Here is a 13,183-nt window from a genome sequence, read left to right on the forward strand (position 1 = left end):
ATCAAACAGAATCGATCTTGGGAAGAAAAGTAAACCGTTACGAAAATGCGCAGGCGATGAAAGCGACAAAAAAGAAACCGATAGAGATGGACAAATTTTGTTTTGCAACCACACGCAGTAGCTCGCTCTCGTTCCAACCAACGCATCAGAAGCATTTTGACATCAAAAATCGACGAAAGCTTCTTCCCCCATGTTGTTTCAGTATATTCTTTGCTTTCGTTCGTGTGATTTTAAAAAACGGTGGACGTGTGAGTTTGCTAATCTGGAGGAAAATCGCATTTTTTCTCCGGAAAATAGAATTTTAGCGGACGAGTAAATCGAAATTGTTTTCGTTCGGATGTGCAAACCAACGGGTACATGCAATTAGCGTGTTATTTCGCGGCATTCAAGTGTAAAAAGTGCATTGAAAATGGGGCTTGTTTGAATGGAGGGATCGATTATGGGTTGCGAGTGTTGTTCGATTTTCATGCTGCTGCTGCGAGAAGAGTGATTGAGGCATTCGGGCCAAACAAGACTGCTGTTGCCGTTGTGGTTCGGTTGGAGGCTATTGCTTTGGGTTGCGGTTATTTAAAGGAAAAGTTTTTGGGGTAAATTCTATGTGGACAGTCAAATACTGGTTGTACAAGAATGGGATAGTTGTGTCCCCTTCCCCTCATTCCACGCAATTTATCGATATGCATTGTGCTGGATACAAGTAGCTGCCAAAAAAGGTTGTTAGGTAACAAACTGATGTTGAGTGAAGGATGTAGGTGAATTGTTTTCAATAAATACTATTTAAGTAGCATATTTTTGACCGTAAAGGTTTAGTCATTTCCAGAATTTAAAGGTTTTGCAATATTTTTTTTAAATTAGTGTTGTAAACTACAAAAGAAATTACGCAGAAAACTTGCAAGGTATGTACGCGAATGTTCGATTAATTCATAAAATTACATAAAACGATAATATGCAATAATTCGTTTAAGACAATTACAATACGAAAACAAAATCATTAGAGAGCTGAGCGGCCATGAACCGGGTATCGAAAACATCTATCTAGAAATATTATTTGTTTATAGTATACCTAGGTATTGAAATACAAGTTCTTTTAACGGTGAATGTACTTTTTCTCCTGTTTTATTTATCTTACTCTGATTTTTTTAAGTCTATTAAAGTGATTTTTAGCTGAGTTCTAGTAACTAGTTCATCAAGTTATTTTTTTATTATTTTTATCGATAATGTGGAACATTCCTATATGATTGGTAGCTATTTAGCGGTGCTAAAGAATGGCATCAAAAAACGATTTGTTTACATTTTGAACATAGGCCGTTTTCAAATGATACGCGAAAGTTCATCACATATCTTGCTCTGATGAAAAAAAACCAGCCAACGGCTAGAAGTCTCAATATTAAAGACAACTAACTAAAGTAAACTAACTTTCTTAATATGTGAATTCAAAACAATGCCCTTGTATTGAAACCTGTTGAAAAATCTATATCCGGTATCTCTAATATTTATCTTAGATCCTTGAATATATCGTCAGACCTGGGATTCTTAATTGTCTTTTAGTTCGGGATAGCTATTTTTTTCCAAGTCTGTGATCCTGGAAAATTATCAATATCCCGTCAATTGGACTCTTTAATTTTGAAAAATGTATCGGTATTTATGTATCATCTGAAAGAGCTTCGTTTTCTGAGTACAACGATATTTTTTCGAACCCATTGACTTTTGACATTGATTTTTAAATCAAGATTTAAAGAAAAATAACAACTCACTGTTTGACACTAAATTAACAAACTGACAGCTCGACCCCATACAACGTCCCACTGAGGGATACTAAGATAGTGATTTCTGCTAATGTAATCGTACTTATTTAAAATAGTTCCAGTGTACCAAAATTATGATTCAAGTGCGAATCTTAAAAAAGCTCTCAAGTCTTATGCCTTGTTCAGACTAGAGAGTTATAACATGTTTCAAGGGTGTTATAATATTTATCGATAAGAAAAACGTCATCAAGATAGCCTTGTAACATGTTATAGTTCCGTAGTCTGACGTCTTATTTATGCTATGTTCAGATTGAGGCCCCCTTAGCTCAGTCGGTAAAGGCGCAGCTACAAAGCAAGACAATGCTGGAGGTGGCTGGGTTCGATTCCCGGTCCGGTTTAGGAATTTTGCGGGTTGGAAAATTTGTCGACTTCCCTGGGCATATAGAGTATGATTGTACTTGCCACACAATTATACTAATACAGAAATGGTACAGGCATCGAAAGCTCTCAATTAATAATGAGGAAGTGCATCTAGAACACTAAGTTGAGAGCTCGGTTGAGAGCACGCAATAAACTAATATTATACGATATGCAATAAGCTTCAAATGCGAAGAAGAAGAGAAGAAGTCAGATTGGTTAGTTTTAATATGTTTTAAAATGATGCTAAGCCTATCTTGATGTGTTTTTTTTTGTTTGTAATAATAATTACATATGTTATAATGTTGCAATGTGAACATAGTTAATACTATCACTGATATAATTTCCCGTTATTCATCGATTCATCACTCTCGGCTACTACCTTCAAAACTGGGGCCTCAGTGCGCATCTTGAAACGAAAAACTTTTTCGTTTCGAGATGCGCAATGTGACCCCTGAACTGACGGAAGAATGATAGTAAAAATCCAAAGCATGTTGCCTTTGTTGTTTTAAAAGTAATGTTATTCAAAACCGGTGGCGTCGCCCTAACCATAATCTACCTGTTCAACAAGTCCCAAAACGCAAACAAATAAAATTATATTGATTTACATCGATACAAATCTGCGAAACTAGAAGACCTTATGTATTTTGAGACCGATTTGAATATAGCTATGTCTCTAAATTACAAGTTGTTGGGCAGGTAAAAAGTGAGGCTACGCGACCCACAGTGCTTTTGTGAAGTCCTGCATATAGAATATATATGTTACCCGGAAAAAATAACCATACAATTACCATAAAATAAGATACAGTTACAACCAGGGCTTCTGTCTGTCCTTTTTTTCATGCGCAGTCAACATAACCATTCATTCAATTTCATGTAGTCTTTTGTGTGCGGTACTTCGTATACCATCCGTTGCTCCACGCTACTTTTCGCATTCATACTTCCAAATGCACAGCTTTACGAATAGGTAGAAAAATCAGTTCTTGCTCCCTCTCGTAAAAAATCCTCTCTCGTTTAGTCACTCTGCTTCGTTTTGATTTTTTTTCACATTTTCATTTCGGTCAAGTTCCCTTTGTCGTTTGCTGTAGTGAATGACTGCAAAAAAAATCAGTTCTACGGCAGTCACCTCTAGCGCAGATAGTGTTATATGTTATATTTGCAAACTTAGCAGTGTTGTTTTTAATAAGAAACTGGTTGAAATTGGAAAGAAAAATCGCAGGCAAGAGGAAGTTTCGTGATTAGGCGAAGGATTTCGTAGTGCAAAATTACGTGGGTGTGTGGTGTAGGTTGAGTGGTGATGAAAGTTGTAAATATTTCCAGAAGAATTTTGATGCGGGAAATTTTGTGCGTAATTTTCGCAGTACACATTTTGCGTTGGCCAAGGAAAGGGTTTTTTTTAAGGAAGGTGAGGAAGTGGAAGCAAAATCGAAGAAAATGAAATAACGTCCGTGGCTATTGTCGATTCATTGAGGAATATGCCTTTGTCTTCGATTGACTGGCCCGAAATGCGTGCGATTCTTGACACGCTAGCTAGTGCGTTAGGTACCAGTTTTTCATCGGGGAAAACCAAGAAATACATTAACATCGATGCTGAGAAAATTCAGAAAAACATTCCACATGAGATGAGAGGACAATTAATTTCACTGAAGATCGACTCTGCATCGCGACATGGTCGTCATATTTTGGGGATTAACGTGCAATTTGAGAATGAAGACCAAATCGTCATAAGAACCCTTGGTAAGATATATATTTTTGTTTCTACCGTAGTGCCTCAACAAATTGGATGGTGTTGTGCTAGTGGTCACCACTATTTCATCGCTGTTTTTCAATTGATTGAAGGAAAGCGCAGAAAAAGCGGTGAGCAGATAGTATCACTCTTAATTTATTCATCATTTAAATCTAAGGTGCGGTTCCATTGCAGCATACCTCACTTCACTTCGGCAAACCCCCAAAAATCAGTCTTCCGACAGCGCCATACACACAGCTTTTTTAATTAAACTTCTGAGCAAATCATTTCTTACATTTATATATTTTGGATATCGCTGTTTGTCTTCATTATTTTTGACGAGTATAAGGGAAACTTTTACAATATTCCGAAGTAGTGCTTCACTCTACAACCTTGTTTCTAAGAGCATTCGTTCTTAAGCTATGTACTCTTATAGCAAGTGATGTTCTGAAAACCTCGAAAAGTTGAACTGTAATTCGCTGAGATAAACTCTATTTTTTCCTTCCATCTAATATAAACTCTACCCAAGGGCAACATTTTATTAAATTTTGATACTCTGATACCCTTTAGCCCACTCGCAAATAAAATAAACGTAACATTTCCCTAACCACCCTTTATTAGGACAAACCTGTAAGATAATAAAGAAATGACCCCAGTTCGAATGCTTTACCGTTTTTTCCCTCAAATTCGATACATTTTTTACGCTAGAGATTGCTAGGTTGCTAAAACAACAGGCTGAAAATGTTCATAAATTATCTTTAGCATATCCATGACTTACCTCTATACAAGGGTGTTTAAAAATATAGATTTTGCTCTACCCTGCTCAATCGATTATAATTTCTGACTATTCTCCAGAAATTTGAACCCATTTGGTTGCGATCTTATACTTCTCTTTGATTTTTATAAGGAAATTATTACGAGAAAATTTGAGAAAGTTCTTTCAAAAAGTGGTCTCCAAATTTTACATAAGAAAAGATAGTATGCATACCCGTATATCATTTTGGAAAAAGGCTAAAACGAAGAAAATAAAACAAAATATTTTTTTCCCTTGTAATTGCCATTTAAACCTCGAAAGGCTATTGTGGTATGAAATAACAAGCAAATTACAACTCAAACGCAAAAGAATAATCTGGATGGACCTACTTTGGCGGAGGTGGAGCAAAATCTGAAAAATCATTGCAGGGGTTTCTTTCCAAACACTTCTATGGCCACTAGAGGCCCTACGGGAACCAACTCCGGGACAATCCATCGGATGATCACAAAATTATGATAAACAGTCTCCTGCTGTAAATTCATGAATTTTGATACCCATATTGTAGGGGTTTCTTCCAAAACTCTTCCATGGCCACTAGAGGCCCTACGGGAACCTGCGCCGGAATGGCCGTTCCGGGGAGAAACCTTAAACTGGTCCTCAAGTAAGCTGAAATTGTTTCTTGAAGGAGATTCTACTTTGATATCGATTCCTTCAATATTCTAGCGAGAGGCAAGAAAATGCTTAGTTATGGAACATTATACAAGAAATCCGGATTTCTGGGAACCAGACTATTCCGAATGGACATTGTTGGCAATGTCCAGAAAGAAGACAAGTTTCTGAATCCTATGGTGCCAAAAGATTCAAAATCGATCAAATTTAGCCGTAGTAGCAAGTATTTCAATTTGTGGAAGTACCTTGTCAAGCTCCTAAAGGTGTTTTTTTTTGTCGATCACATAACGGTTAATTACTTGGCTACAAAACCGTTGCTGATAATACCTTCTTTTATCAAACTGTGATTTGAAAATAGCTGGAAATTAATATTTATGGCCATGCAAAGATAAAATCGACAAAGAGAATCTGTCAATGTTACAAAGGATCTGATTCATTGTTCGGCTCGGTAGGAAGAAAGAAGTCGATTTCATTTTTGTACGTAAAAAGTATTAACCAGAGACTTCAAATATTAAAAATTAGATCGATTGGTTTGAAAACAGCCGAGTTATAGCGGTGAATATAACATATTTCCTACCGCGTTTATCGGGAGACTCGTACAGCATAGCTCACCATTGGAAAAGAGAAATGAAAACAAAATACGCAGAGTACTCCCGGTCATTCTGCAGCTTCAACTTTCAACATGCACGATAAGCGGGAGAATGAATGAATTGAAAAATCGGCTTCCACCGAGTTGCTGCGGCAAACACCACACAAGCAATCGACAAAAGGCAGAACGACTGCGCCATTTTGCCAGTCAAACCGCCGTGCTTGCTTCGCACATTGAATGCAGAAAACGTACGCGATCACGCAGTCACAGTCGATATGCGATCCCCTTTCAAGCCCTGGTTACAACTAAATCTATTGTCAACAATCTATCTTATTTTAGGTATATTGTACAAGAAATTTTAACATATTGTTATTACAATACATGTACAATACGTCCCATATCGTCAGGATTTTCAACAATAGAACAACCTTACAATTCATGTGTGTTTTTGGTGGGTAGTATTATTCCAAATAGAATCAGTGCGTCTGTGTGCGAGCTGTGGTAGGTATTATTCCAAATAGAATCTACCGTCATATTTTACCGGTTTCCAATTCCTGATAGAGCAAGGATATAATCCTCAGAATGGCTTGGGTTCTAGAAATAGTTTAGATGATCCTTGCCTGGCCTTCTACTCCACAGTGTCCTGGCACCCAGTAAAGATTTAAATTTGCTTAGATCGAATTTTAAATTGTTATTGCTTAGCTTCCAGGCAGAAATTTAAGATTCAGCATTTGAATAAAAAAAAAATCAAGATTAAACAGAGGCTTCAAAAACATTGTAACCCGCTCCTTCTCATGGTGTTCCACAACTTTTTGATATAAATCATGTCTGTCAATCTATTATTAAATAGTAACTACTTATTTGAGCTTCTCCGTGTGCTCATTATTTTCATCCATACGTATTATTGCGAATTCAACTTAGCAACTACTGAAAAGTCATGAACATACAATTGATTTTAAACAAAACCTTTTACGGCACATCTTTTGTTCTAGCACTTTAAAAAACACATTTGAATCTCAAAACAATGAAAAACCTTCTGAGACGGAAAGGGTTAATCTCATGTTACTAAGTATTCCCAAAATTACATGAGTGATTTTCAGTGGCCCTGTAAGAGAATGGAAAATTAAATCTATTTCATCTTATGTTTTTATATATTGTTGTTCTTTCAACATCTTCTTTTTTAAAGCCAAAATTTAAATGCACCATTTTTTTAGTTCAGATATTCAAATTTTTTAAAATATTCCAAATAGCATCCTTCATTCCTTCAGGAGAAAATTTGTAAGATAAATTGTGGTTTAAAGTATTACCGTATTATTATACATAATATTTTTTTATTTGAAATAGTTTAATGTTGTATCGCCATATTACTCAGAATATCTCTTCATCGATTTTCTTGTTTAATTACTACAATTGATTGCTTAGTTACGTTTCCAATTTTCCGAGTTTTTTTAAAATATTATATTATTACTGTCAGGGTTGCTTCCACTCACTTGCTATAAAAAAAATGTTTTTCAGAATAATGAAATCATTAGCTTTTATAATGATAATTATTACTTGTAAGTTACAAGAAAAGGTTTTCAACTATGTCATAAATTTGCTGATTATGCCGCACTGGAAGCTAAATCGACAGGTTTTATGTTGAAGTAATGAAATCGGAATGCTTTAAATAAAACAGCAAAAAGGGGTTTCCATTTAATTCCACTTAATTAATTTTGGTATCCATGACAGATACGTATTTCGACTACAATGTGCAGTCTTCACCAGTGTCATTCCCACTAAAGAACTTAACCAAACCTAACCCCTTTAAGTACTTATCCCATAGGTAAAAATGCCAAGATCACAGGTATAAAAAATGATACTACAATAAATCGGAACCTACCTAACTAACAAATTAAAAGATTTAAGTAAACTAAAGGAGAAATATCGATACAAATCTCTAATAAGGAAAATTCCCAAAGGCTTGGTAGCCATCTTAATGAAGTAATGAAATTGGGTTGTTAGCGGAATGCTGACAAGTGCAAAATATCATTCATTAGCATCTTATGATTCCATAATTTCAAAAAAACATTTTTTACAGCGAAGTGACTGGAAGTAATCCTGATTTAGTGCTGAAAAGGCTTCAGTTAGCAAAACAAACAGCAAACGCCGAGGTATGTTAGGCCTTTCTGAACGCAAGAACTATAATTGATGATGGTGATCCTTCTAAAAGTTGCTTGCAGAGATTGACATATTTTGATTAAATTTAAAATATAAACCCTTGTTTGTTGTTTAACAACATAACAATAATAGAAAAGTGTACATATATGTAAACTTTTTTTTATTATTGTTATGTTGTTATACAATGTTATATACTCTATTTGTTATATACACTATTACAAAATATATACATTTTGTACTAGTATAAATAATGTAATGTTGAAAATGTAGTTGCGTTCATGCAATTGGTGCACCATTCACATTTAAACCCAACATAGTATGCTTCATGTAGCAGCCTTCGTCGATTTCTCGACGAACCCCTCACGCGCAGTGCAAGATTGAATGACCATCAGTCAGCTGTCAGTTTCACCGTTTCTTTTGCATTGTATTGGTGTGGACTCTCGACTCTCCGACGAGGGACAGAAGAAGGGTGTTACTGTAGTTGCACAGCGCAGTAAGAGACCAAAACAAACCGCTCCCGAAGGTGCCTCATTTCAGAACCAAAACTCGTCAGCAGCGGTTGGTTTGACCCGGTGGCAGTCGAGTCGAACTCAGTTCGGCAGGGGATTCATTCTTACTATATTTAGTTAAATTTGTTTCAACTTGTGCGTGTTTGATTCCCACACGAGCTGTGTGATCTTTTATTTTCCATTCAAAAGCCATTCGGTGTCAAGCGAAGAAAGAACTGCACAGAAAGTGGATTATACTAAATCAGACCGCAACAACCACCCACTAATGGTTTCGACATAACAAAAATACATCCTGCCTTAAACCAAAGTGAAACGAAGTGTTCTTTCTCCCACGCGTAAAATTCTGTGCAGCAGCTGAAATCTGACGTCTGTGGTTCTACTCGGCCAGAACCGATAGGAGTGATATCAAATTTGGGCAGTGTCGGTTTGCTGATTGCTAGCTGTTCTGGTGGGTTTAATTTGTGGTGATAGAACAGAAGATACCAAGTGAGGATAGCAACAACAGCCACGTGAAGCGTATACAATGTTCAGCCCGGACTATGAGAAGCGGATCCTGAAGCACTGCAGTCCGGTAGCGCGGAGTCTGTTCAACAACAGTGGGGAATCGTCATCGTCGCTGGACCGGTTTATACCGTGCCGGTAAGTAGCATTGGATTTTGTTCACATTTCAATTCTAATATTTCAGTTCCCCAACATGTGGGATTAGGGAACGTGCAAACAGTAATCCTTAGTTGAGTCAGTTCTATTTTGAAACAGTGTTGGTGTTAGTACAGCTGCGAGTGGCTTACACATGGTCAAGAAATTTGCTGAAGTCATGAATAGATATTCATCATGAACGTCATCAGCGTTTCCATCCTCTTTACTTGAGTAGTTTGTATTATCAGCTGCGAACATTATGCATAAGAAAGTCCTTCCTTACCACATCTGTGTCTTAGTAGTTCTTCATAATGACTTAAATTTAAGCATTTTATCGGCAATGAACAAGATCGTTACATTTAGTGTCCAAGGAAATTGCATTGATGATTTGCCCATTGAGGTTTCTAGACTTGCCCTGCATGTTTATTGAGATTCTTTGAATTTTCAAAGCTAGTATCAATTGAATTTGCAACACAAGCTTGTAGATTCGACCAACGAAATTCGAAACGGATTTGCAGATACAATCTGAAATTAATGTGATTGTTCATAGATAAATCTGCTTGTTTTATAAATAAATATAAATCGTATGCATGGAGGACTCTCTCAGTGAGATCGGTAAAGGCGCAGTTATAAAGCAAGACCATGCTGAAAGTGGCTGGGTTCGATTCCCGGTCCGGTCTAGAGATTTTTCGGGTTGGAAAATTTATCAAATTCCCTGGGCATAGAGTATGGTTACAGAACAGAAATGGAACATCGGATCCAAAAGTAGGTCCGCATTATTTTTGGAACTCTAGCGCACCTAGTGGTAGAAGGCAAGCTTTACCTGCAGTTTACATGAACAGCATGCTTTGATGGTGTGAGTGTCCGTAGAAAACCCGTGTGAAGCGTTTCCACAAGCATCGCTTGGTGAACAAATATTTTCTCCCACTTTTTTGATACACTGATTCGTTCACACGTCCAATTCTGTTATCGTAATTGCCACTCTAATGCCATACTAATGCAACAAATGATACAGGTTTAGAAAGCTCTCAATGGAGCTCAATTCGAGCAGAATAAAATGACGTTTCAGGGGGGGTTTCAGGCCTATCAAATCTTAAATTTATTGACTCATTTTCTTTAAATCGCTGGTAGAAGGTCGTCCCAAAACTGCTGGATAATATGATAAATTAAAAACTGTCTAAATGCAGCTAGAACACTAAGTTGAAGAAATAGTACGGATTTTTGCAACCAGGTCCTAGACCTGGCCTGACATAAAAACTAATTTTACAGCACCACCCAAAAGTCGATGTTATAGAATTGTACAACCAAGAGAAGTGAAGCAGCAGATCTATACCATAGTGAGAGTAGTATTTTCTTCTCAGTAAGTGGAAGACATGATCCAGTGAATTTGGAAGTGATCCTAAACAGTAAATAATATAATCTGTACTGTGAACCTCTAAACAAAATCTAAAGGTATACTTACCACTAATTACCTCACGTGTTAGCAAGTTAACTACAAATTGATCAGCGATAATCTTTCCACGCTTGAATAACAACCCCCAAAAAGAAATAAGAACATTGAAAACGTAAAATCATTACATTACCGATCTGATACGCGTTTAGCAATGTCATTAATAAATTATAGCGCTGGAGCGGCTAAGTATGCATCGGTAAGAGACGGTGCTTTACCCTATTTTGAAGGAACACAAGTCCCAAGTCCCGAAATAACATGAGAGCTGTGAAGTTGTGCGTGGCGAGTGTGTTGCGAATTAAATAATGTGCGTACGAGGAAGGGACCTCTTAATTTGCGGTGTCGCCTTTCCTAAGGGCACAGAAATACATTTATTTCTCGCTTCTTTGAGCACTCCTACCTCTAATTTCACGGTAATTAATATTGATAGTTTGTTAACTCTATGTTAATGCATGAATGCGAATTTTGCACTTTTTTTGGAGCCTTGGACAACTTTATTCAGGTGGATTAGATCTACTGGATGGAAGTCAGTTTAGCTCAGAATTCGGTGGTTCAGTGGTGTTAGTATACGTACGGACTTCCTGTAGTTCGCTCTATGGTGAGGTACATAAATTACTTGCTAAGCGGTGCCTTGGACAAACTTGTTCAGGTGGTTAAGGTCTGCTATGGTGTAAGTATGCTTTTTAGCCTAACTAAACACTATCTCGATGCCCTGAACATTTACAGGTATTCCTCGATTTTAAACACAGGTACTTTGCACTTTCATCGCCGACTTCTCGTTAATGACAAATCAATTTCGCGGACGTAAGATTTCACATTTGAGTTGAAAATTCGACTTTTGCGTTGACTAATCTGGTTTGATCTCCAAATGTGCAGCCTTAGCCTTCCTGATTCGTACAACTATGTCGCTCTTGGTTCCGCCGTCTGCCAAGATATTGGAAACTTAAGACTTTTTTCCATTGATTGTCCTGCTACCGTAAAGTTGGAAGTTTTCATCCGTTGACATACATCGTTGGGCTGATGTCGATGGTGTGACCCGCCGCAGGAAGTGTTGAGCTAGGTCGGTGTGCTTACTCGTTAACAATTTTATCCAGGACTGATTGGTGATTGAGTCGGTCCAAAGTTATTACGTACATAGACAATGAATACCAAATACCAACCAGGATGATACGGAGCGTGAAAATATGTTCAACACAAGATCTTCCGGCATGGAATCCTGGAATCAGATATCAAGAATCAAGTATCACGAAATTGGACTCAGAAAGCAGGAATTTCTCTAGCAGTGGATTGATAAAACGTTTCAATCCAGGCATAAAAGCTACATGAAAAATCTAAAACTTTGCTTGCTCATATCGTGTTTTGTGGAACTTGTCGTCGTCGGCGTCATCGTCGGTGTCACGTCATAAGTGGTGTAATGTGATATGAGGGGCTCGGTGGTCATAGATTGACCGTTTTTGCTTACTGAGCAGAAAATCATGGATTTAATCTCAGCCCCCTGCACATTCAAGATTCGTTAGTCGCTTTATTTCTTAACATGACTTAACTCATCACTTTAATTCAGTGTACCGTTTGTCAAAACGAACCCTGCTGCAAACTCGACCCGTTTATCCAAGTGATTTATCATGGAAGTGCAGAGGATTTCTCGGTTTCCAACAGAGTGAGTATTACGTCAACACATTCTACCCATTCTTTAATTGACTTGCATCCGGACGTGGCCGGCGCTGGTACTGCCTATTATAAAGTTTGAGATCACCAGTTTTTACACATTGAGGATGTATGTTAGTCCCAATGGGAGGATGGGAAGGAGCATCCATGGAGAACTTCAAGAGAATTCAGAGAATTCAAAGAGAGTTTTAAGTAAAATTATAAACTTAAGGTAATTTCTAAGGCAGCCCTGCCCAATCTTTCTATTATTATTGTCAGACTTTTAATGAAATCTACATTCTGATCATTTGAATAAATTTTCTGTGATCTTGAATCATAAAGTCTGCCAGTTTTCCCCAGTAGAAATCAGTGCCAAACATGTACTAGCATAAATGAATGTTATTACTTCTCGAGTTATCTCAATCTTTCCTTAATTCCTCTAAAAGATGAGGAAACTACAACATACTGATTTTTAAAAAATGGGTTCAATGCTTCTTTAGAGTTATCACGATTTTCTCCACAGGGCTTAAGATAGGATAATTATATGATTTCACTGTAATCATGAAACTTGATCATTACATAGAACACCTACTCAAAATCTTGACGCTTTACTCAATGTTGATAAATTCTTTCTTACTCCGTTACTACTTTCAGTAAAATTTAATTCTTCGGAAGTACCAATACATAATATATGCTTCTTAAGACTTTGAACGATATTATGTTAGAAGATTGCCAAGATTGTTGATAAAGTCAAATAGTTGCCAATCTCGTTTCTGAAAGATTGAATCCATAGAGTGAATCATGCATGCTGAGATTGGAAAAATGCACAGATTCGATTATGATTTACAAGATCGTTTGCAAGCTTGCTTTTTTAAATCTTAAAACCCTTT

General features: G+C 37.0%; 1 protein-coding gene across 2 annotated transcripts in view; it reads left to right on the forward strand.

Moving 5' to 3' along the window:
* Positions 1-234: 234 nt before the first annotated feature.
* Positions 235-13,183, forward strand: part of fzr (fizzy-related) — a 54,442-nt gene continuing 41,493 nt past the window's right edge. The window contains exons 1-2 of one of the 2 annotated variants that reach the window (XM_065226804.1): positions 235-353; positions 8,753-9,202. In XM_065226804.1, coding sequence (XP_065082876.1) covers positions 9,087-9,202 — 116 coding nt within the window. In that variant the 5' untranslated portion in view covers positions 235-353; positions 8,753-9,086. Of the gene's footprint in view, positions 354-8,489; positions 9,203-13,183 lie in introns of those variants that run through there. The other variant, XM_065226803.1, reaches the window with a different exon arrangement.

This window comes from Ochlerotatus camptorhynchus, unplaced genomic scaffold (assembly GCF_037179485.1).
Source record: "Ochlerotatus camptorhynchus isolate MF236.1 unplaced genomic scaffold, CSIRO-AGI_Acam_v1.1 ptg000261l, whole genome shotgun sequence".
Lineage (NCBI taxonomy): Eukaryota > Metazoa > Arthropoda > Insecta > Diptera > Culicidae > Ochlerotatus > Ochlerotatus camptorhynchus.